The 27,054-nt window shown below is 34.4% G+C and overlaps 1 protein-coding gene, 1 long non-coding RNA gene and 1 other non-coding gene across 9 annotated transcripts in view; 1 reads left to right on the forward strand and 2 right to left on the reverse strand.

Annotated features, from left to right (window-relative positions):
• The first annotated feature begins 723 nt into the window (after window positions 1-723).
• LOC120097473 (uncharacterized) lies at window positions 724-26,408 on the forward strand. Of its 2 annotated transcripts, XR_005494891.2 has the most exons (3): window positions 724-1,636; window positions 3,674-3,753; window positions 26,198-26,408. It is a non-coding gene; the product is annotated as an uncharacterized LOC120097473 (long non-coding RNA). The 2 variants fall into 2 exon arrangements; XR_010058694.1 differs by lacking the exon at window positions 26,198-26,408 and having other exon boundaries at window positions 3,674-3,837.
• Window positions 8,170-27,054, reverse strand: part of Gpm6a (glycoprotein m6a) — a 332,077-nt gene continuing 313,192 nt past the window's right edge. For all 6 annotated transcript variants that reach the window (NM_001394533.1, XM_063275414.1, XM_039094504.2 and 3 more), the window contains 5 exons: window positions 22,642-22,798; window positions 16,146-16,299; window positions 12,801-12,877; window positions 12,194-12,259; window positions 8,170-10,260 (listed from right to left, as the gene is read on the reverse strand). In NM_001394533.1, coding sequence (NP_001381462.1) covers window positions 10,108-10,260; window positions 12,194-12,259; window positions 12,801-12,877; window positions 16,146-16,299; window positions 22,642-22,798 — 607 coding nt within the window. In that variant the 3' untranslated portion in view covers window positions 8,170-10,107. The remainder of the gene's footprint in view (window positions 10,261-12,193; window positions 12,260-12,800; window positions 12,878-16,145; window positions 16,300-22,641; window positions 22,799-27,054) is intronic.
• LOC120097655 (U6 spliceosomal RNA) lies at window positions 19,982-20,087 on the reverse strand. Its single transcript, XR_005495202.1, has one exon. It is a non-coding gene; the product is annotated as a U6 spliceosomal RNA (small nuclear RNA).

A 27,054-nucleotide genomic window follows, 5' to 3' on the forward strand; every position in this document is an offset into this window, starting at 1 on the left:
ATGAAGCTAAAAAAGTAAACTATTGACATATTTAAAACCATAATATTTAATAGATTATATTTTTAGAAAACTGTTAAGTCACACTCCTCTGACATATTACCATTGGATAAAATAAAGTTTTACCACATTACTGACTTATCCAAATTCCTCTATTCTTATAAACATCCAATTTGCTTTCTTGAGAAATCTATTTAAAAGGCTGCAAACTTAAATCAATGAATTTACTGTGGATGCATAATATTATGATAGGTTCTTACTCCTGCATTTTAACATTAAGTTATAAATCATGTTTTTGTGTTTGTGTGTATATGTATGTGTGTGTATGTGTGTGTGTGTGTGTGTGTGTGTGTGTGTGTGTGTGTGTGTGTGTGTGTGTGTACTACTTCTGTGCCTAGTACCTGCAGAGGCTAAACGAGGGCATTGGATTCCCTTGGAACTAGAGTTACAATAGGTTGCAAGCTGTTATATGGGTGCTGGGAATTGAACCTGAATCCTCTAAACAGCCCCAAGTTTTTCTATGTACTTTAACTTGAAGAACCATATTTTAATTTCAACAAATAAATAAATATATGTAGTTTTTACTTAAAACTTTTAAACCCTTAAATAATAGATCTCTCCTAAATTATTAGACAAACTTAAGCTATACTTTTCATGTTGTGATGATTATTATATCATATCAGATGAATATAACTGGCATTCTTATAAAAGCTACAATATAAAGTACAGTCTACTTTTTATTGATGACATTCCTAATATTAAAATTTTATTAAATATAATATAAGTAAATGAAAACATTTCAGTTAATATACTTTGTATTATGCATGTTAATTGAACATATCAGAAACATTTTATTTTATCTTCTAAGTTTCAAAGTCAAGTTAAATAAACCTATATTACTTACCTTACATCTAATTTCTGTGTATGAATATTGATATAACTATTACAATCTTAGTGAATTCATATCTTTTCTACAAATACTCGAGATAAATCTATCAGTCAATCATATAGATATTATTGAGAGTAGAGTTCAGAATAAAATAATGGTCATTCCAGACTTACATTTTGCTCAAATGAAGCAGCTATAATACCATTTCCCAATATTTATGAAAATTACAGCAAAGTTTGTTTACAGTGTTATAAAATCAAAATTTAATCAAACCAATACTTTCTTCAAGGTAAAACATGTTGAGCTATGAATAAGAGGTCACACATGCATGCACACACACAGAAACAGACACACAGAAACACACATATGTACATATACAGAGAGACATATAATGATACTTATTGATTAAATATTAAGAATGTAGAAGGCTGCATATGAATGAGTTAAAGAAAGGAAAGGAGAGGAACATTCAAGTTGAACAAGGTATAGTTTAAAGTCAAGTGGGTGCAAACAAATGATGAGTGTGGTGAATAAGAATTATCTGCATGTCTGCAGTTCTAATAGTTTGTAAAAAGATCAAGCTTCCTAAGGGACACAGTTAAACAGTGCTTCATGAGCACAATTATTAAAGTTTATATTCCTCCAGGCACAAAGGAAAGCACTGGGAGCGTTATTCACCTACAGAACAGACCCAAGAGAGCCACATAGATGCAGAGAGCAACTAGATAATAGGCTTTAGCAGAAATTCAGGTGAGTGAAAATTGATGTTTCCCAAGGTGGATTGAAATGTGAAGATGGATTGTGATAGAGCATAGTGACAGAACTGTATCTGTCTGTGTTGAAAAAATTATTAAGACTAAAATGTATATATATGTATATATGTATATAAAATGTATATATAAAATGTATATATATACATATATATGTATAACACACACACACACACACACACACATATATATATATATATATATATATATATATATATGTATGTATGTTATGTTTCATGACCCTCAATGAGATAGGGAATACGGAATGAGATATAAATCTTTATTTAACTAACCAAATTACTATGTCTCACAAGAGGATATATTCAGTAGGAAGCTTGAGCTTTGTCTAGGCGGCTTAACTGAAAAACGTTTGGGTATGAGGGTCTCATAGTTTAACTACATTTTTCCGAGTTCTAGGCAAGTAGATGCTGCTATATAAAAGTGGGTAACTGCCATAGTATTTTCTCCCAAGCATTTTGAGTAACAGCTTAAGTAAAGGAGTAATCAGGTATGTTCAGAGATTTCCTGGGTGTGTGTTGTAGTGCATTGATATTTCACAGGGAAGAGTCCCAGGAAATGAATTTCTTGTGTACATAAAGAATATTAAGAATGGGATGTATTATCTGGTATAAATTTAGAAAGAGAAGATGAGAGAGAAAAAATTGAGACTTTTGTCTTTTACTTATGAACATGACAGTACATGGTAGAATAAGGAGAGCTAGCTATTTGACACTTAGACATGATGTCATCGACACATGTACTGAGTCATCTTCATAGCTATCTTGGGATATATGCTGTTTGAAGACAGGTTAGACACACCTGCCTCAGGGGATATAAGGGAAATCACATTATTTCACTTAGTTTATAGAGGCTAGGTTTGCCTGTGGAACAGAGAAGAGATTGATGGGGAGGACAGACAGGCCCTCATGTGAGTTACTCTGTACTACATTGTATAGCCTGTCTTCTCTGTAAAATCTCATTGAAATTTCCTATCCCATTCCCACTCTACTACATTCCTTCAATACCTTACATATCCAATACCTTACATGTCAATACCTTACATGTCACCTTAAAATAATATTTTATCTTTTAAATAATTTGGAAAATCTATTTTGTTTATATTGAACATGTGCACACCATTTTCTTTATTGTAAAGACAAGAGAGAGGGTTCAGTAGCTATAACAGAGTCCCCATAACACATAAAATCTAAAACGTCTTATATATGGTCATACATAGAAACAGCTTGCCATCCTTTGTTTTAGAGAAATGGAGTGTGTTTATTGGCAGCTCTGAAGCTTCATCATTAAGATTATTAGCATAAGTGAGACTTTTTTCTCTCTTAACATTTTCTTAGATTGGTTCACATGTGTAGTTTAGGGATGATGAGTTAAATAAGGGTTATAATATTACCATGTCAGTGAATAAAAGAAAATAGTTCAAAGTAACTGAAGATTAAAATTAGTATGACTGTAATAATGGAGGAAGCAGGATGAGGCCAGCGCATTACCAATAGGATATAGATTATATGGTAGGACCTCGAAGGATATGAGAGCAATAAGGTATTTCTTTGGCTTCAGTATAGTAAATAACCTCAAAACGTGGATGCAAGTTAAAAAGGGGTGCCTAAAATTTAGCTTATGTGTGGTTTGCAGTGGTTAGGAAGTATAAGCTTTAGAGGTTTAAATAGCTAGGTGGAAGGAAGGCCAAAATTACTGTAAGAGAAAATGTTATGTCTCCTGTGTACTACGTGTCAAGGTCATATTAATATTAGGACCCTTGGCTTGGCCCAGCAAATACCTCTTTGACTTTAAGCAAGAACATTACATTTACATAAATAAAGAAGAGTTTTATCTAGAAGTGTCTGAAAGCCACCTGGTGATTTATGGGTATGAGATAAAGAACAGTACAAATCTAAGTGAGAAAATTCTTAAAACCAAGTGCCAATCTTTACAAATAACACAATGCTATGTGAAAAAGTGTGTTTTTAAAATCAGTTGTATCTACTTTATGTTTCAGGTGGCTTGGAAAGCAAAATTATTTCACAGCCATAAAGACCTTTCAGGAAAATTACTGCCTTATTATGCTTCATTCACATGGTGAGAACACTCAGTTCTTCCTTCAAAATGTTACTGTGTTTGATTTCAAAGGCTTGGCCTCATCATTTTAAAAATAAAACTTTAAAGGAGGATGATGAATGCAGTAATCATTTTTCAACAGTGCACCCATAAAAAGCAGATGTAGAATAATTTCAATGGCAAGTAAGTCTGAGTTGTGTCTGCTGGGTCACTGGAGGGAGAACTCTGAATGGGAAAATAAATCCTATTTAGATGACTTTGGCTGACATAATCTAGTAGACAGTTCAAACTTTCTTTTCAGTCCTTGAATAATGGATAATTTTTAACATATTTATTGTCTTGAGAAATCATTTTCCTTTATATGTTGAAAAGCTAGGATGGTATCTTCTTGGTAGAGTGTGTGTGTATATATACATGTATATATGTATATATGTGTGTATGTATGTGTATATATGTATATATATGTATATATGTATATATATGTATATATGTGTATATGTGTATATGTATATATGTGTATATGTGTATATGTATATATGTATATGCAAGCAAAATTAGAAAAGCACATGTACATAAACTTACATAGACAAATTTCTCTAAGAATGAATGTTAAACTAATTTTTTTCAAAAGACCAAGTGGGAAATAATTCATGCTTATTTAATAGAAAACATGAAAATACCTCCTATGTATCATTGGGTATATGCACAGATTTGAAAACTTGTGGGTTGATGTCTATATGAAGGTGAGGGCAGGCAAAAGATAAGGCAAGGCCTGTGACTGGGCAGTGAAAAAGAAAGGCAGACTGAGCCTTTTAGTGATGTGATAGAGAGTATGAAAGAGGGACAAGGAAGGAACATGGAGGAAGAGAAGGACAACCCAGACCTATATGGCTTTAAATAGCCACAGGAAGCTATGAATATCTTATAAGGGATGGGTAATTACAGGATAATTTGTCTTATCTGGGTGGGTAGTTTATATCAATATCAATTGGCTAAGAGTATTGTGTGGACATTTTGTGGGGTGAGAATTTACTGCCATAAATCTCATTGGTAAATTACAAGCCTTTAGTGTTTTGATTTTACCGAGTTATAGGAATTTGTGACAGCTCAGATGGAAAATTCTGCTTTAATATCTCCTGCTATGTCCTTGGAAGCTCTGGTTGGTGGGCATTGTTGTTCATATGGGGTCTCAAGCCCCTTCAAGCTCTTTCAGTCCTTTCTCTGATTCCTTCAATGGGGTCCCGTTCTCAGTTCAGTGGTTTGCTGCCGGCATTCGCCTATGTATTTGCCGTATTTCGGCTGTATCTCTAAGGAGAGATCTACATCCGGTTCCTGTCGGCCTGCACTTCTTTGCTTCATCCATCTTATCTAGTTTGGTGGCTGTATATGTATGGGCCACATGTGGGGCAGCCTCTGAATGGGCGTTCCTTCAGCCTCTGTTCTAAGCCACTACCCAAAGACTATACATGGACTGACCCTGGACTCTGACCTCATAGGTAGCAATGAATAGCCTAGTAAGTGCACCAGTGGAAGGGGAAGCCCTTGGTCCTGCCAAGACTGAACCCCCAGTGAACGTGATTGTTGGGGGGAGGGTGGTAATGGGGGAGAATGGGGAGGGGAACACCCATAGAAAAGGGGAGGGGGAGGGGTTAGGGGGATGTTGGCCAGGAAACCGGGAAAGGGAATAACAATTGAAATGTAAATAAGATATACCCAAGTTAATAAAGATGGAAAAAAATTAAATCAAGGGCTAGGGTCAAGGAAGATATTATTAGGTTTGAAGGTAATACAATTTACTCTAGGCTCTGTGTATATGCTATTGACTATGAAAAATGTGTAGGAATATATATATATATACATATATATAAATATTAATATATTAAAAAATTTTCCTTCTCAGTAAACTAGCAAATTAGTTAAAATAACTATGTTCTTCAGGTAACTTATATACATTTTTTCCAACAAAAAAGCAATAGACACACTAGGTCATATCAAAACAGAGCAAAACAAGGCATATAAAAAAGATAACATCCTGCTTACAATCCCAGAACCACAGGGACAGACCCAAGTCCCATGAGTTCCCAGCTGATGGGGTGGACATAGTAACAAGCTAGCCTCTACTATGCAAACTACCTTTCAACTAAACCAAAGGGAAAGGAAACAAAAAAGAAAAAAAAAAGAAAAAGAAAACCAACCTAAAGAATATGATATTTATGGAGCATCCTAAGTAAATTTCACAAAGAACTTTCTGTCCTACACTGTAGTCTCTTCTTTGAATCCTTGATAATAGTTCAGTTTTTCAATTTTTTAATTTTTTTATTTCATTCATTTTCTATGACACTTTCATATATCAAGAAAAATCTCACAGCTTATTCATGTACATGTCAAGATATTGTTGAGAACATCAACAGAATCAGCCAGAATAGTTAATTAATTAATAATTTATTAATTATTTTCCTCTTAAAATTCTTTTTTAGTTTTAAAGAATAAAAAATTTTTGAACAATGTTAGAAATCCTAAAATCTATTTTCACGCTAAGAAATTAATAATATATGCTGGTAATGGCTGTTTATATTTGAACTAGTAAAATTTTATACAGATTTTCATCCAGTAATTTAAAATGTTATATTATCTAAATAGTTTTCAAAATATGTTGAAGTGTTTCTCTGATGCTATAATATAAATCAAATTTTATTAATATGACTTTAAGCTATACATTTGCTTAAAATAAATGTAAATTTTAAATTTTAGTTTGTTAAGACAAAAATAAATACTTGCTTTTCCAGGAATTGTTTTCTAACTTTTATGTAAGTATACATTATAAATTTGATGTAATGATGGCCTGTACATAGTTTATTATTAAAACTAGTAATTTTGTTAGGATTAAAATTAACTACATTTCAATATTTTTAAAGATATGTTTTGCAGGTTTTTTTAAAAAAAAATACAAGGATGCTCCATTAAAAAAAACTAGTTAAAAAGAGAGGCCATGAGATCACATAGAAATTATTGCATAAGCAGTACCCCCTTTTTTGAAATTTTTCTGTACTCATATTCAGCCATGGTCCAAATAATTCTACCAAATTTCAAAAAATCATAAATCTTGTTATAAGTATTGTGATGATCTGCATTCTACTCTGAAACACCCATTTGTCCAGTGTATCCACAGTCTATATCTTACCCATTGGTCCAGTGTATCCACAGTGTACATCCTACCCATTGGTCCAGCACATTCACAGTATACATATCACTTTTTGTCTAGTGTATGCACAATATAGATACTACCCATTTTCCCAGTAAATCCACAATGTACACGCTAATCATTTGTCCAATGTATCCACAGTGCACATAGTACACACTTTTCTAGTGAATTTACAGTGTACATACTATTCATTTGTCCACTGAAACAACAGTGTATATACTACCAATGATCCAGCAGTTGATAGAGAGTGACCCAAGCCAGACATATGAGGCAAAAGAGAGAAATTATATTTTAATTAATATACTGCTATACCTGTCCTTTTACTTTTATTTTTCTAATATTTTACTGTATATAACAGTATGATAGATATATGTATATGAATTATAAATGTGTATAAGGCTCAGTATTCTACTATTTCAAATATCCATTGAAAATTTTAGAACAGATTCCCCAAGGGATAAAGTAAAAAGCAGTGTATTATGAAAGTTCTTTTCATATAGATATTTGTAAAAACAATTTATCTTATTGCTATACTAAAATTAACATACCCTGGAAGATGTAAAATTCTAAGTACATTTAATAGAATTCATGGAGGAATGACTTTTTTATTTTCTTAAAATTTATTTTAAATATAATTAAAGCACTTGTACAGATGTGCTTTCAATACTACACATGTTGTTAATGGAAGTTAGAGAACATTTCATGTTGCAATGTGCAGCAAGGTATGAGTAAAGATTGTAATTTGCTACACCTTATAAAAGTTAATTGGTAATTCTAATGCAATAATTTTTATGCTTCTTTGTCTATTAGAAAAGAAAAATTTAGATCTAAAACAAAAATTCTAGAAACTTTTTTCCATTTCATTGCTCTCACCTTGATATATTAGAAGCAAAGCAAGAAATCACTTTTTGTCTTTGAATTTCATTAGTCTTTCATTTTGTTTTTCTTTGAGTCTGATAAATCCTAGAGAAAGCACAGAGAATAAAAATCGGGCAGGAAAACATTAAAACAAAATTGGACATACATTTTTAACTCCCAAAGATTTCCTAGATTGACTGTTCCTCAATCTTTTCCCATCGGATGTTCATACACACACAAGATTTTCCCTAAATGTTGTAAGGTCAGATTCCCTCAATAAGAGTCTTGCCCAGGTGGCATCCTAGTGCATTGAAAAAGACTGCACACACAAGAAGAGCAATGAACAAGACAGACAAAAACCACTGCAGAAACTAATATTAAATACACAAAGTACACAAGAGTATTTATTACATTTTGCAAGCACTTTGTTCTACATTTCAAAAACGCCACCATCAAGCTGTTGGCACATTTATGTACAAAACAGATTACTTGTAATGCCTGCTACAAAGCACTCCATGAAAATACAAACTCTAAAACCAGAAATAAAAGCCAAAATGTCAACATCACTACATAAATTTAAAAGACAGTTTTAAAAATCATTACACACTGTAGACACAGAACTGAAACACTATAATATAGAATTTAAAGAAGCCCATTAATACTTTTGCTGAATATCTTTAATACTGCATATGTCAGAAAAAATGTTGAACCATTAAGATAATCTAAGTGTTAAAAAAGCAAAAGGACCCCAAAATTAATATTACAGAATGCATAATCATGCCACAGATAACGCTAGTAATACCCCCTACCTACTACAAGAACTTGTAAAATTACTGATGATGCATGACTAGTAGTTGTACAAAGATTGTTTCACTCAATAAATTTTATTGGGAATGCACTTACACTGAAGGAGGATTTCACAATGGTCAAATCAGTGCACAATACTACCTAGGTTTATACACTGACAGAATTTCTTGTCAGGCTACATCATTATTTTAAATGACATTCACAGCATTCTTGTAGCATTAGAAATAATCAAAAGAGAGTCCAGGTTAAAACAAACACGAAATTTGGTCCATTAATACTGATTGTTTTTCTTTTAAAATTGGTCTGATATAGGTACTTCTTATAAATGAATATGAATGAACATTCGGTTAAAATGACTTACTTGAAATAAAACCACAAAATATATCACTACACTCCAAAACAATACATTCTCTAGTGGCCTCTGACCACCCTTTAGAAAACACTACAGGTAAACCAACATAGATTGGAAGGCTGCAAGCAAAGCTATTATATTAATGGAAGTCTTTTCAAATATATCATACACATTTTAAGAAATAGCTTACAGAGGTGCAATCCATTAAAAGTTTTAAGTGGGTAAAACAAGTCTTGAGGGTTTAGTGTGCTTATGTTTAAGATACCACCTTCATAAAGGTAATTAATTTTCCACATTAGCATATTAAAAGATCCAATCCAGCCACTGCATAAGTCACAAAAAGATCATTCTCCAACAGTCCACAGTAGTTATTTCCATGATAATTGTTTCTATACTAAACTTTAAAAGGTAAGCCCAGTGTCACAATCTTAGAAAGGCAACTGGCCATGCATTAGCATTACTGTTTCTACATGCTCACAACATAAACATGAGTAATCAGAGAAATACCTTTTAAGTACATCAAAGAAAAAAATACAATGTTAACAAAGATAAGAAGCACTTTTTTTAACCTACCCTTATAAATTTAGAAATTGCACCTTAGATTGATGAAAACATTAACCAGGGCCAATAGCCATGTGGCCACTGATCTCCAGACTAGATTCCCATATCAAGAAGAGTGATCATGATGTCATTTCTGTCACTTGTTCATAATGTACAATGGTCCCTTTGAAGGTTACCTGTAGTTAAACTAGTTACTGAAATCAAAACTAAAATGTATAAAAAGCTATTTTCTCTTTCAAAACATAAGAAACAATGAAAAAAGTGTTATGTGTGATATGTGGGAGGTGATTAAAAATCAAACAAGTATTTGCATGTGACAATGTTAATATCTTTGATCTTACAGAATAACTAAATCAGTTTGAGAGTTAAAACAAAAGACTGAATAGGAGCTTGTAGAAGAGAGTTGGCTATTCCAATTTAACAAATTAGGAGATTGAATGCTAACCAGGAAAGAGTTATACTCAGGTGATTCATTAGTCACCCTACATATCTTTGATGAGAAGCACTCTTTGTTTTGCTTTTCACAGATTGGATGGTTGGATGGCCCTTAATTAAACACCAATGCATTCAAATGGGAAGGAACAATGAAACTTATTTATGTGTATGCATTGAGCCGCTCTTTGGAGCGGGTGGAATGAATGTCATGAAGCTCTTGCTCCTCCTTTGACTTGATGTCTTCATACTTCTGCATCCGGCAGGCATCTTTCACATAGGCCCAGTTGGCAGACAGAACCATAAGGTAGTGAACCTGATAGAAACAAATAATTTATTCTGGACGTCTGTTCACTCTCAGAATATTGTTGTCATGACAAAATAAATACCCCAAACTATTTATGTATATAACAAAGGTTCACATGTTAAACAGGAACAATATTCGTGTGAGAAGAACACTGTAGCTAACACGGATTCCCCACTAACTCAAGACTGAATATAAATGCTCTTTAATGTTTTCTGGCTATGCTACCTTCATTTACCCAATGACTAAGAATTGCATGCTTCATCTTCATATTCATGTATCTGTGCTCTAATGTATCTAAGCAGAAATATTCTCTTACATCTTTTGTGTTTTGAGTTTATATTGTGCTGAGAAGAATGTTCTCATAAATTCTAAAACAAACTTGTGTATTTAATTATCAAGGTGATTGTTTTCACAATTCATTTTCAACTGCTTTTTGTATGATACTGGGAACTATAATATTTTGTCAGACTGATCTTTTATATTAATAGGTATTCACAATAAGTAGAAGGTATTATATTAAAAAATAAATCACATAACCCAAGTATGATAGTATAGACTTGTATTTGCAACTATTTAATGAGATATAGAGGGAAAGACCACAGATTTAATGCCAACCTGGTTAAAAGTTCAAGGTTGGATTGAAGACCTTACTTAGACCCTTCCTGCTTGCCTAGCAATCACAAGTTTATAGGTCTTGTATCCAATGCTGCAGAATGAGAGGTTTCAACATGATATAATTTAATGGATAAGTTCATTAAAAATTAATAGATTCATTCATACATATAAAGTTGTACTTTCTTTGACATTAAAAATATAAGGAGTGTTGTTATTCAACCTTTAGAAAATAAAATAGTAAGTAACTTAATACTCGATAAAGAATATAATCAAAGAAAATTAGTCTACCAATTTGAGAAAGGAGGGCTGATACGGTTTGAATGAGAAAGGCCCCCATAGGTTAATATTTTTGAGTAGTTGGAATGCTGCTGATGAAACTCTTTAGGAAGGATGAGGAGATGTGGCCTGGTTGAATGAGGTATGTCACTAGGAGTGAGCTTGGAGATTTTGAAAGCCTCTTCCAGTTGCAGTCTCTCCCTCTCCCTTCCCCTCTCCCTCTCTTTCTCCCTCTTTTTCTCCCTCTCCTCCCTCTCTTCCTCTCCTCCTCACTCTCTTCCTCTCTCCCTCTCTTCTTCTCTTCCTCTCTCCCTCCTCTCCTCTCCCTCCTCTCCTCTCTCTCCTCCCCCCCCTCTCTCTCCCTTCCTCCCTCTGTACCTTCCTCCTTCTTTCTCTGGCTATGGATCAGATACATGGTCTTAGCTCCTGCTCTAATGCCATGCCGGTCTGCCTTCGGCTACACTCCTTGCCAGGGTTGTCATAGACTTTAACCTCCTGGAAAGATGAGCCCCCAAATTAAATTTTATGTGGCCAGTGAGATGACTCAGTGAGAAAACATACAAACAAATTGCAGCCTGAGACTTGAGTTCAAATCCTATGACCCACATGGGACAAAAAGAGAAAACATTTGCCTAAAATGTTGTCTTACCTTTATACATATACTATGGCACACCTGCTACCTGTCCCCCAGAAACTAATGAATATATTTTAAAACACTTTTCTTTCTGTATAAAAATCAGATTCACTTTTATTTTATGTATATGAGTGTTTTGTCTGCATGTATGTGTTCCATGTGGATGACTGCTGCATAGAGGTCAGAGTAAGGTGTCAGATGGCCTGCTTTAAGCTGCCTTGCGGATGTTAGGAATTGAACCCAGTTCCTCTGGAAGAGCAACCACCTTAACTGCTGATCCATATCCCCAGATCCATCTCTTACTATACTGACAATAACATATTATGTAGAAAATGTATGAGGAAAAAATTATGCATTCAAGCAAGTAGCATTGCAATTCAACCTGTTAAGTCAATCATTGAGCTGTGAGGGACTTACCATAGCAATAACTGCTGCTCCTGCTCCAGCAAGGGCCACAATGAACAAGTGGAAGGTCATGTTCAGCTGCAATAGACAAAACAGAACAAAACAAAATGACACACATACACAAGTCAAAGTGAGTCAGTTGCATAGAGAAGAGAATCTGTGACTAACACTATTGTTATATAAGAAAGACTCAGTAGGTCATTAACAAGAGTGAGCTCTTCACAAGTTGTGTACTTCATCAGCAATAGCATAGAAATACCCTTCATCTTTCAAATCACTTAAATCAGTACCACTGAACCATCTTAATATAATTTCATTACAATAATGAGGTGCCATTTAAAGTGATGGATTTTTATAATTTTATAACTATATATTTATGATACATCTTTATAATTTTCAACCTTCATTAAGATGAGTTTCTAGAATATCTTAAGCATTAATAATAATTTATTGAAATACAAAAAAATAGTTTTTATACTTGGTCTCCAGTAGCCTGCATAAAACAAGAAGCAAAATAATCTCTGATAGAAAAAAATCAAGATACACTTAATTATAATACATTTGTAAATAGCAAAGTATATGCTCAAATTTTGACACAAGTAGAGTATAAAAGAGTTACCTCAGTAGATTCACACATCCTCAGGAAGTTCTCAGAGACAGTACAAATTTTCTTTTCCTCTCCAATTGTCACAATCCCTACATTATGTAGAAAATTATAGATTAGCATTTAAGTATCCAAATGAGTCTTGAGAGAAAATCATTTAGCTGTTCAAACCTCAGCAACTTTCATGTTAAACTGTGATAAGCTGCAATGGAAAAGTTATTATAGTCCACAATAACTGTGCCTAGAATTATGAATGATGCACAAAACTAACCCAGGAATTTAAACTTTTTTTCTTCTTAAGAGCTGAAATGAATCGATCCACTGGGTTGTTTGAATTTGATTGTAGCTAGTCCATTGTTTTGGTTCATTAATGTAATGAACCAAATTTAAAATTATCACAAATATTTTTGTGACTATGCCCCAGGCAGGAGTTAAAAGACATTGCTAATTCATTCATGCCAATGCTTGCATGTTGAGCTATGGACGGACTACATTAGGATCACCTACAGGATGTATCCAAATACTAACATCTGTAGACTGCAACACATCTTTAGCATTGAATCTATGAAATTCAGGTCTGGAGTACTTCAGCAAGCTCACAGGGAAAAAGCTCTGTTATAAATTGCTGGCTTTGCAAGCTCAATGACATTAAGTTGATCCACCTAATCTCTTAGAAAAACATGGGTATGGTGACACTGAGAAGGTAGAGACCTGGAGCACACAGGCAGGATAGCTTGGTCTGATTTTGAGGTATCAGAACTGGGAGCAAGGCTGTGGGGGTGGGGGATCTGGAAAATGACCTCAAGGGTTTAATAGCCTCCAGTACTATGCATATAGGAACAGACATAGTCTATCTTCACATTAGTAGTTAATAAATAAGGGCTTTTAATTTTTAAAATAGGTTGTTTATTTTGTGTGTGTGTGTATGTATATATGATCTCTGTGTGTGTGTGTGTGTGTGTGTGTGAGTATGAGTTTGTGAATGTAAGCTTGCAATGCATGTACCGAAATTTGCACATTGGGATCAGAGGAAAACATTGTGGCACTGGCTATATTCTCCTAGATTCTCATGGATTATGATATAGAATTTAGGATGGTAGGCTTTTGTGGTCAGACCTTTCTACCCATTGAGCAATCCCACCTGCCCTTATCCCCTAACTTCAGATCTCCTTTTTGGGGCATGGAAGTAGTTTGCATTCATGCTGCCTTTGGTCTTTTTTGGCGTTTGTTTGTTTTTACACGTATCCATGAAATGATAACAAATGATAAGTCACATACATTCCAATCTCTAGTCTTTTTGCATGTGATGCCCCTTGCTTTGTATGTGCGTGCATATTCACATAGTCTTGTCCTTATTTTACTATTTTAATTAATTCTTTGATAACTTCACATAATGCATTTTGATCATATTCACCCCTCCACCCCATGTCAAAAAGCACTACCCACTGAACTTTATGTCCTCATTTATTTCTTAAACTCTAGTATAATTTGTAGTGTCCACATCCTTTGGGGTATGTGGCCATAACTGCCATTTGGATATCTACCAGGTGCCACACCCATAAAGAAAACTTACTCTACATCTTATAGTGGCTTTAAAGTGTAGTTAAGGGTAGATTTCATTCCCATTCTTTCTCTTCACACTGTTATCCTGTCCACCTTAAGCTTGCACAAGTATTGCACATGTTATTGCAATTAATGTGAACTCATATATGTAACTGTCCAGTTGTGTCTGGAAAACACAGTACTTTTGTAATAATGCACTGCCTCTGGCTCTGTCAGTCATTCTACTCCCAGAGGTGGTGTGACATAGACAAGGCATGCAGGTCTGGATACTCTGCAGTATTTTATTTCTGTACATTGGCCAGTTGTGTGTTTCTGTGTTTATCTCCATCTAAAAAAACAAAAATAAAAACAAAACCAACCAACAAACAAAAAATTCCCAACAGAGTCATTAATCTACAAGCAGAGCAATGCTATTTAAGACTTTGTAGACATGAACTCACAGGGGCTGTAATGGCATATACAAAGCCTTCAGAATACCAAGCCAGTCAACAACCTCACCATGTAAAGGAAGGGCTCACAAAATTCCACCAATAGGAGCTATCAGTAAGTTTTATTGCTGCTGGTAGAAGGGGAGTCAGGTTTTTTTGTTGTTTGTTTGTTTGTTTGTTTTGATGTAGTTTCTGATAAGCTACTCATGCCATAGGGGATGACCACATACTCATGCACATAGTAGCAGCACTTACTAGATTCACTGGGTCTTAAAAAATGTTCATGTTGTCATAGCCACTATAAATTTATGAACACATGCTCTATAGTGTTATAGAAAACACTACAGCCTTGTAATAATGTACTACTTCTGTATCTTACAGAAGTTGTAACAGTAACATACTACATAAAACCTGCATAATCTCAATAAGACATTGAAAGAGGAGATAGATGACAAGCTGCATGCCTATCTGAGAAACTATTCCAACTGACAGCTGTTGGCATAGGAAAAGTCAGTTTAGGATGTCATCCTGTTAGGTTGACCATGCTCTACTAGATGGCTGTACACACAACAGTGTATAGTCAGCACAAAATGAACTAGATGTGTTTAAAAAAACAAGGACATTGATTTGGTTAGCTAGGAAAGGAGGATAGGTATGAGAGGAATTGAGGAAGGAGGAGACTATGACCAAAGTTAATTGAATGAACTCCTCAAAAGCAATTTTTAAAAGAGAATATGCAGCATGTGTAAGACCCTTGGGTTCAATCTTTAAAATATCAAGATAAACAAGACAAGGATTATTTTCCTCTTGTTCCTCCTCTCTCCTTTATTCTTTAACATTATTTTATGTATATGAGTACACTGTAGCTGTATTCATCACAACATCAGAGGGCATCAGACCATTACAGATGGTTGTGAGTCACTATGTGGTTGCTGGGATTTGTAATCAAGACCTTTGGAAGAGAAGTCAGTGCTTTTAACCATTGAGTCATCTCCTCAGGCTCCTACTGTCATTATTTTTTTATTATTATTAATAGAAAGTTTTCCTGTCTCCTCTTAGAGGATAAGGAAGTATGTCTTCCTTGGAGATGTCCCAACTCGATATCTCAATACAGTTAACCATTGATCGGTGAACTAAGGAAATGGATACCTGATTACACTTGAAAGCAGGCTTTGAAATTAAGAAAAGGAAACCTGTTTTGACTTGGTACTTCCAGAAATTCTTATTTTAATTTACAGAATGCCTTGAACTACATAGTCAGATATATTTATCTCTGAGTTAATGTATATATTGTCTCCAAAGCCATTTACAGTATTTCAAAGGCAGCTAGTCAAAGTGATTTTTACTTTGAAACCTACTATCTACCTACCAAACTGACGAAGGTCCAAGCAGAGATTTGCTCCCTCCACGAGTGTAGTATTCCGGCAGATGGTCCACACGTTGAAATACATGTACACTGGCAGTGAGGTAAAAGCTGTGACTCCCAGCCAGGCCAACATGAAGAGGTATGTCAGCATGATAAACTGCAGCAGGGGAAAGGCCGAGAAAGAATACATGAAAGCTACTGCAAAATGAAGATTGAGATAAGACTCAATCTTCAAAGCACACACTACTTTTAGAAACATGGTACATAAATGCTCAAAAGAACATTATTAGGAATTATAATATGAAAATTAGAGAATTTTCCTCATAAAATACTTCATGAGAATTGAGATGTAAAAATACTTATGTTCCTTTGTATTAATGAATTATTTATTCTTGGTTTCTTGTTCAGTACACTGATAGACGGATCTCATGGTATTTTGTGACATGAGGACCAATTTCTAAGCTTTGTTGGCCTGTCAACTCATCTCTTTCACAAAAAAAGTTGAAAATATCTGCTAAGCATCAGAGCATGTTCTGAATGGTAATGTCTCTTCAACTCTAACTCCAATGTACTGCCTGAAACATTGCACATCACCTTCTAACATAGTTCAAATATAAAATACAAAGATCTATTCTTACTTAATATTTTTTTCATCTTTATTAACTTGGGTATTTCTTATTTACATTTCGATTGTTATTCCTTTTCCCAGTTGCCAGACCAACATCCCCCTAACCCATCCCCCACCCCTTCACTATGGGTGTTTCCCTCCCCATGCTCCCCCAATTACCACCTTACCCCAACAATCACGTTCACTGTGGGGTTCAGTCTTGGCAGGACCAAGGGCTTCCCCTTCCACTGGTGCTCTTACTAGGCTATTCATTGCTACCTATGAGGTTGGAGGCCAGGGTCAGTCTATGTATAGTCTTTGGGTAGTGGCTTAGTCCCTGGAAGCTCTGGTTGCTTGGCATTGTTGTTCATATGGGGTCTCAAGCCCCTTCAGGCTCTTCCAGGCCTTTCTCTGATTCCTTCAACGGGGGTCCTATTCTCAGTTCAGTGGTTTGCTGCTGGCATTCGCCTATGTATTTGCTGTATTCTGGCTGTGTCTCTCAGGAGAGATCTACCTCCGGTTCCTGTCAAACTGCACTTCTTTGCTTCATCCATTTTATCAAGTTTGGTGGCAGTATATGTATGGGCCACATATGGGGCAGGCTCTAAATTGGTGTTCCTTTTGCCTGTGTTCTAAACTTTGCCTCCCTATCCCCTCCCAAGGGTATTCTTATTCCCCTTTTAAAGAAGGAGTGAAGCATTCACATTTTGGTCATCCATCTTGAGTTTCATGTGTTCTAGGCATCTAGGGTAATTCGAGCATTTAGGCTAATATCCACTTATCAATGAGTGCATACCATGTGTGTTTTTCTCTGATTGGGTTACCCCATTCAGGATGCTATTTTCTAGTTCCATCCATTTGCCTATGAATTTCATGAAGTAATTGTTTTTGATAGCTGAGAAATATTCCATTGTGTAGATGTACCACATTTTTTGTATCCACTCCTCTGTTGAAGGGCATCTGGGTTCTTTCCAGCTTCTGAACATAATGGAGCATGTGTCTTTGTTGTATGTTGGGGCACCTTTTGGGTATATGCCCAAGAGAGGTATAACTGGATCCTCAGGTAGTTCAGTGTCCAATTTTCTGAGGAACCTCCAGACTGATTTCCAGAATGGTTGTATCAGTCTACAATCCCTCCAACAATGGAGGAGTGTTCCTCTTTCTCCACATCCTCGCCAGCATTTGCTGTCACCTGAGATTGATCTTAGCCATTCTCACTGGTGTGAGGTGAAATCTCAGGGTTGTTTTGATTTGCATTTCCCTTATGACTAAAGATGTTGAACATTTCTTTAGGTGTTTCTCAGCCATTTGGCATTCCTCAGCTGTGAATTCTTTGTTTAGTTCTGAACCCCGTTTTTTAATAGGGTTATTTGTCTCCCTGCAGTCTAACTTCTTGAGTTCTTTGTATATTTTAGATACAAGCCCTCTATTTGTTGTAGGATTGGTAAAGATGTTTTCCAAATCTGTTGGTTGCCGTTTTGTCCTAACAACAGTGTCCTTTGCCTTACAGAAGCTTTGCAGTTTTATGAGATCCCATTTGTCGATTCTTGATCATAGGGCATAAGCCATTGGTGTTTTGTTCAGGAAATTTCTCCATTGCCCATGTGTTCGAGATGCTTCCCCGCTTTTTCTTCTATCAGTTTGAGTGTATTTGTTTTGGTGTGGAGATCCTTGATTCACTTGGACTTAAGCTATCTACAGGGTGATAAGCATGGATAGATCTGCATTCTTCTACATGCTGACCTCCAGTTGAACCAACACAATTAGTTGAAAATGCTATCTTTTTTCCATGGGATGGTTGTGGCTCCTTTGTCAAAAATCAAGTGCCCATAGGTGTGTGGGTTCATTTCTGGGCCTTCAATTCTATTCCACTGGTCTATCTGTCTGTCTCTGTACCAATACCATGCAGTTTTTATCACTATTGCCCTGCTTGTGTTCAGGGATAGTGATTCCCTCAGAAGTCCTTTTATTGTTAAGGATAGTTTTAGCTATCCTGGGTTTTTTGTTATTCCAGATGAATTTGCAAATTGTTCTGTCTCACTCTCTGAAGAATTGGATTGGTATTTTGATGGGGATTGCATTGAATTTGTAGATCACTTTTGGTAAAATGGCCATTTTTTACTATGTTAATCCTGCCAATCCATGAACATGGGAGATCTTTCCATCTTCTGAGGTCTTCTTCAACTTCTTTCTTCAGAGGCTTGAAATTCTTATCTTACAGATCTTTTACTTGCTTGGTTAAAGTCATACTGAGGTATGTTATATTATTTTGGACTATTATGAAGGGTGTCGTTTCCCTAATTTCTTTCTTGGCTTGTTTCTCTTTTGTCTAGAAGAAGGCTACTGATTTATTTGAGTTAATTTTGTACCCAGCCACTTTGCTGGAGGTGTTTTTTAGGTTTAGTAGTTCTCTGGTGGAACTTTTGGGATCGCTTAAATATACTATCATATCATCTGCAAATAGTGATACTTCGACTTCTTCTCTTCTAATCTATATCCCCTTGATCTCCTTTTTTTTCTGATTGCTCTGGCTAGAAATTCAAGAACTAAATTGAATAAGTAGGGAGAGGACAGCCTTGTCTAGTCCCTGATTTTAGTGGGATTTCTTCAAGTTTCTCTCCATTTAGTTTAATGTTAGCAACTGGTTTGCTGTATATGGCTTTTACTATGTTTAGGTATGGGCCTTGAATTCCTATTCTTTCCAGGACTTTTATCATGAAGGGGTGTTGAATTTTGTCAAAACACTCTGAGGTGTTTTTCCTGTAGGCAGCAGAATGCAGGGTCCTCGTTGCGTATCCAGTTTGTTAATCTATGTCTTTTCTTTGGAGATTTGAGACCATTGATATTGAGAGATATTAAGGAATATTGATTATTGCTTCTTTGTTATATTCATATTTGGATGTGAGTTTATGTTTGTGTGCTTTTTTTAGCTTTGTTTTGTTGCCAAGACGATTAGTTTCTTGCTTTTTCTAGGGTGTAGCTTGCCTCCTTATGTTGGGCTTTACCATTTATTATCCTTGGTATGGCTGGATTTGTAGAAAGATATTGTGTAAATTTGGTTTTGTCATGGAATATCTTGGTTTCTCCATTTATGTTGAGAGTTTTGCAGGATACAGTAACCTGGGCTGGTATTTGTGTTCTCTAGTGTCTGTATGACATCTGTCCAGGATCTTCTGGCTTTCATAGTCTTTGGTAAGAAGTCTGGTGTGATTCTGATAGGTCTTTTATATGTAAAAATATGGAATGTTTCACGAATTTGCATGTCATCCTTGCACAGGGGCCATGTATCATTCTCTGTATCATTCCAATTTTAGTCTATGTGCTGCCGAAGCAAGCACCTTACTTAATATTTAATAAAATGTTGTGCATCATTATCATGTGTTTTTTGTGAGTTTATGGCAGTGCATATTGCAATACTATACAAAGGTCAGAAAACAGAATTATAGAGTCTTATGAATATACTAGATATGGAGTTGTCAATAGAATTCACAATACTCAAATAATATACCATATACAAACACCCCCCTCTTTTCTTAAAAAAGATATTCAGTAAGAAATATGTGACAATGGAATAGAAATGGCTAGTATTAAGGATGAGGTAGTTTTAATACCAAATTTACTGAACTATAGTTTCTCAGATTTGTCACTATTAATATTTGGGTCAGATAATTATTTGGTGTGAGGATTGCCCTATAAATTGCAGGATGGTTAGCATCAACTCTAGCCTTATGTACTGTGTATCTATTATGCAACAAAATTTTCCAACATCTAAGTTAAAAAAAAGAAATATCCCAAAGTAGAAAGGGATGAAAATACACAGCCAAAGGGGAGGAAATGCAAACCAAATATGTCTATTGCCATTCTGAATGCAGCATGAGAAAGCATTAAAATGTTGAAGATAATATGTTTTAAATTTATACTGTGAGAAGTTTAATGCAGAAAAACATTAACACTATGTAAATTACTTGAATATAAGGCAGAAAGAGACATTGTACAAATAAGAAGCACTTAAGAAAATTTAAAGACATATGGCCAAAGCATGGACAGATATTAATAATATTACATTATCAGCTCACTATGACAGACATTATTAAGCTAGAATTGGTAAATATGGGAACTGCATGAATCATTAACTTCCCCTAACGTTAAAACTGTTTGAATATAAACATTACCAAAATATTCTATGAATTTTTGATAACATTTAAAATTAGGGTTATAAATATATAGAGTCATAAGTGATAAAAATTATATCCTGGGTAATGTGACTAATGTGTGTCTAAATTACAGTTTCCCTTTCTGTTCAGCCATGATCAAGCCTGCATGTCAGAGCAGGTGTCATGGGAGTGGGCAGGCACATCTTCTGCAGTTGACTACAAGCTGCATAGCCACCGAGGGGGCCCACGCAGCTGCTGCCAACCTTCTGGTGTGTGAGGTGTGACTGATGACACAATTGCTACTATTGTAGGAAACTAGTGTGGCTCATGATTCACTTTAAAAATAGGTATTTCATATTCCTCTTAAGACAGTTGAATGATAGGCAAATAATTATCTGTATATAGATGTGCAAATTCTTCCATGATTATTTTTACTATTTGATTTATCCCATTCTGAATAAAATGTCACAATTGACTGCAAATGTCATGCTAGTGGTATATTCTGTGCCATTTGAAATCAGTTTCTAGAGTCTTTCCATTGCCTTTCTATTGCTATAGTATTGTGGATTCAGAACTATAAAGATGGTCTTTATTTTGTCAAGCAGGTCAACCATATTTAAAGAACTAAAATCACGTTCTAAGGCTCACTGAAGCACTGTTGTGGGTAACTGAACAATAAGAAAGCTTATCATTCACTACAATCATTTAATACTACTATTTGTAAAGTACAAATCAAATTAAGGTCAGAAACTGGCCTTTTTGTAGAGAAATTATTTAAGCGTCACTGAGAACTGAGTAAACATGTTTTTTGTTTGTTGTGTTTTTTAACATCAATCCAAGATCTTCATGTACCTTATTTCCTCTGAATCTGAAATTAATTATTACCAATCCAAAGAATTTAGGTAGCAATCACTTTTTAAAGCCCTTTTTAAGTCATATTATTGAACTTCTAGTTCATGGATATACAGTAAGAGTTTCCCCCAGACACACTAAACTAGGTCATATCACAGAATTGGTTACAAGGTATTCAACATAAAGATTTACTGCTAACTAGAATGTTTATGTTTTTCTTTGTGGCTGAAGAATTTTATTAGTCCTTATTACACTTTCCTTGCATTTTATGGTTTATTTGTTGTAATTGACTTGGAAAAATAGAAAGACTACGTAAGGAAGGGTTCTTCAATGACTCATGGTGGGAACTTTATACAATACCACCTTCAAATATATCACATTTGATTTTTACTACTTTCATGTTTTAGTAGATACATGCTTTATCCTATATTATTAATATATATCTGATTTATCACTAAACTCATTAAAAAGAGTTAAGACAAATATCAATAAATTTATAAAACACAAATATTATGATGTAGTTACTCAAATATTTAGCTTAACACAGAGATATGTTTAAAAGAAGAAAAAGAAATTTAAATGCATATGTATTGTCTATAGATTAGGGTAAGTAGGTTCTATTATTTTGTGTGACAACCTAAGGATCTTTAAAATACTTAATAATAAACCAAGTCTTCTTGCAGTACATATGATTTAACAATTTAATACCAACATTTCACAACAAAGACTTTTAATTTAGAACTCTTATTATGAAGTTGTAGGATGGCCATCCTTGAAGGGCAAGTCACAACATTAAAAAGTTTTAGTTCTCTTCAGGTGACTACAACCATCTGTATGATGCTGAAATCAACCGACATTTCATGCTGAGTGCAGAGAAATGACATACCCAAGCGCTCACACATCTGCCACAGGTGGTGATTTTGAAGTCCCCATAGAGATCTTTGATGGCCCCAGTTGTGAAGAAACCTTCCACCATCAGTAAAATGCCATAGACAAAGAAAGCAGCCGCAATGCCGTAGATCACATACTTAAAGATATCAATCCTGGGGACAAAAAAAGAAAACCAAAACCAAGGTGATTTATTTCAATGATTTTTGTCATTTGTTTATAAAATGTGATCCTCATATGTTCAAAGATCTTTTGCAAAGAAATAAGGATATGCACAGAACCAGGTATTCAAAACCTCAGCATGTGTCATGCAGGAGCTATTGGAAGGGGATGGCTATTGGGAAAGGGAATGTCACTTTTCTTCAGGAATATGAACTCTGAGAGGCGACCAGGCTTCTGTATATAGTCCTAAACCCACACACATGCAGGCAATATTAAGTGGATTCAGTGAGTATTAAATTAAATAATAAAGGAAAGAATATGAAGTTCAGAAGAAAGAGTGGAGGAAGATAGGAGAGGAACTGCAGAGGAGAAAGGGGGGTGGTGGACTGCCTTGGATCTGAACACACTATATTAAGTGAAATATTTGCTAATAAAACTGATATAAAAGAACACATAATCATAATGGTAGGTAGATTATAAAACATGTATATTCTATATGCCTAATGTCAACCTATGAATTTTGTTCTGCCAGCAAGGGTTTTTGTGTATATAGGCTTCTTCCTCATCCTCTATAGTCTCCCTTGTTCTCTGGTCACAGTAATAATGTCTATGAAACAGACTATGTTAGACATCTAATTTAATTATCATCTTTGTAGTGAGTAGCTTATTTCTCTTAACATGAAATTTTTGCAACTCATCCACATCTTATCACATATCAATTTATTTTCTAATGAGAAATAGTAGTTCCCTACCTATATACTATATTTTCTTTACATAGATGTTTGTCTGTAGATATTTAAATTGTTTTATACTCTGGCCTTTGAAAGTCGATGCAACAAACATGGTAAACCAGCTATATTTTGTCACTATACTAGTTTCTAGTGCATTTGATTTAACTTCTATCATAGAATATCATGAGTATTTTCTTGCAACTATAGTACCAACAATAAAAAGGAAGAGAATTCTCCATATGACAAGTAAACTTTTCTTGCAGAATCACAAATTAATATTAAGTAGAAATGATCCTGAAATCACCCCAGCATAATTTCTGAGAGGTTTAAAACAGTAATTCTCCATTTCTCATTGTGGTAAAAACATTGGTAAAAAAATCCATACTAAAATTAGATTTAGGAAACATAAACATATTCATACAAAGAACTGATACATAAATGATAGCTACAGTTAAACATGGATATATAGATAATAATGGGTAGATGACAGATGATATACTTCTATCCCATAGCTCTGTATTTAGCAGATCAATGCTCATTAAATTTAGAAAGAAGAATTAGCATGTTTGTAAATAAATTTCTATTTACAGCTCTTGATTTTGAAACTATCTACTCTGTGCTTATGCTCCATATAATATCTATTTAAAACACAGAAATATTTATAAGCATAGTTGTATCCTGTAGATGAAGAATATTCTATGAGTGCTAATTTTCATACATTATCTCTACTACTGAGTAGTTCACTGTCACTGAGATAAGAATTACAGAGTATGTCAATAAAATGCAAATGTGGGGATACCACCACCTCAGTGATTTCTGTTATCTATACTAAAGAATAGATCATACACAATAAGTGGAATATACGAGCTTTATGCTTTATATGTCATTTGGATATGATATTTTATCCTTAATACAACCTCAATATTGAAGTACCTAAGGGATAAATCTCATGAGTATAGCATAAATTTATAACACATTCAAAAAAACTATTCATTTTCACTAAACTTACCAATCTCTTTCATAAATAATATATCTATGATTTTACCTAATAAGATTTCCACTCAATTATTAAAGGAGGAGAAACTACTCAAAAGATAGAGGCAGATTGGAATGATGTGGCTTCAAGCCAGTACCTGGAAGAGATAAATTGTTGAACCTTCTGTAGAGTCTTGGACATGAGTCTGCCCCTGATAACAACTTTATTCCAGACTCATGAACTTTCCAACTATGAGAGAATATATGTTTTTATCCATCTTCCTTGTTGTCTTTCTCCTTATTTTTTCCTTAATGCTAGGGATTGAACTCGGGTTCTCCTTGTGTATGTTACTTCTCTACATCTATCCACAGTCCCGTTCCTATACTTGAAGCCACAATAATTTGAAGCTATTTTTTTATGGAAGTATCAGGTTCAGACATTTGTTCATCTAAATGGAAGAAGCCTATGTATGACAAGGTTCTGACACTGTCTAATGTGTCAATGATTTGCAAGTAATTTACTGGCATGCACTGATTGGATAGTAGTGCTAGAGTATGTAATCTCTCTTCTGAATTGGGAAGTGACAACTTTCGAAAGCAGAAAATGGCTACTGTATCCTAATGACTTGAAACCTATGTATTACTGAGCAGGAGATAAGTTCTTTGATATAGAAAATTAGAAATTGCTTTTCCATTTTCTGTTCTGTTTCATGAAATAATACAGATATGATCCATAAAGTTCATATTTAATAATTTTTCATGAGGTAAAAGTAAAAATGACATATTCTCTTATTAGATTTACATGCCTACTGTGGTATGGTTAAGTATAAATGCCACAATGTTGCTCAAAAGATTCCTGGAACTTTTTTTAATTTTACATGATCAAAACTCCATATTATCGAAAAATAACTCTAATTTAGTCTGACTCTCCAACCCAGCTACTTTTTGAGTTCTACTTTTTTAGATGAAACAGATTATGCTAGTCGTTTTATTTAACAACCATCCTTGTGGTGAGTAGCTTATTTTAGGTAACATGAAGTCTTTGCCATTCATTCACATATTGGCACAAGTCACGATATATTTTCTAATGTTCAATAGCAGTTTACTGCGTATATACAATATTTTCTTCCCCTACATATTCATCTGTGTATATTTAAGTTGTATTATACCCTGGCCTATGAAAGTCAATGCAATGAACATAGTAGAACAGCTATGTCCTGATTTTATTTTTAAATAACTACTCCAATTATTGACATGTAAGTAAGCGAAGTATGTTTAAAGGGAAATTTATATGGTAATGTATCTTTCAAATATCCCATCCTTTGGATGAAGCTAAAATCTTGACAAGAAAAAGATTTCCTAAGATATTCCTTTGTTTCACATTCAATACAATAAAAATTATTCCTAGAAATCTGCTTGTACATCATCTTTCCTTCTTGAACTATGACCTTAATGATGCATACATGGTGGTTTATGTTTTGAATTGTACATGCATAAGAATGTACTCACAATACATATATGATATATATATATAATATATATGTGTGTGTGTATGTATAGTATATGTCTATGTATATGTAGAGACTATCTAAAAATTCATAAGAAAGAACAATGATATGGAGATAATCTCATGCTATCTTTACTTGCTACATATAATAAATATTTCTTTGTTTTCTTATTTTTCAGCTGGACTTGCTTTAGCTTTGCATTCATGAAGATTTGAACCCATTAAGTTCAATGACAAAATGACAACCTGTAATATCCCACCTCTCAGACTTTGTCTCTTTGTAAATCCTTTCAAAATTCTCAATGTTTGTTTATAAAACCATCTAAAAATTAAAAATAGCTTGTGCTTTATGTGTAGACATGGGACAAATAAAAAACAGAATTATCAGTGCTCATTCTTCCAATTTCTTATATAAATATTAATTTTATTACTTTGAAAACTTACACTCCAGCATTGCATTATGACTACATTAAAGAGAACACATTTTTCAGTGGTTTTAAGTCATAGCATATTTTACAATATGGAGATCCATTTTCTCTATTCTCTACTTTTAACAGTGGTGTAAAGAATAACAGCTTTCAAAGATGTCTACACAATACTTCCCAGCAAGTACTCATGAGTCTCTTTGTAAGCTCAAAAGGATTTTGCAGATTTTTTAATGATCACCAGTTAGAAAATATATCCTGGAGTAAATGGATACATTCAATGTAATTGTATGAATCTTTAAAACAGAAGATGTAAGAGCGTCACTATAAAATTCAGAGGGAGATTTCCAGGATGCCACATGCCTGGCTTTGAAGATGGAAAGGAACAAGGAGCCAAGAATGCAGGTGGCTTGTCAAAGATGGAATAACTCCAGAGATTCCAGATGGAATACAGTTTTGCCAACATCTTGATCTCAGCTCATTGCAATAAACCTAGTGAGACCTGCTTCAGATTTTGACTTCTGAAACTGTAAAAAATCAATTTCTTATTGTTAAGAAGCATAGTTTCTGTTTCTTAAGCACCTTTAAGGATTTGTAGTATAAAAATTGCC

Source organism: Rattus norvegicus, chromosome 16, assembly GCF_036323735.1.
Source record: "Rattus norvegicus strain BN/NHsdMcwi chromosome 16, GRCr8, whole genome shotgun sequence".
NCBI lineage: Eukaryota > Metazoa > Chordata > Mammalia > Rodentia > Muridae > Rattus > Rattus norvegicus.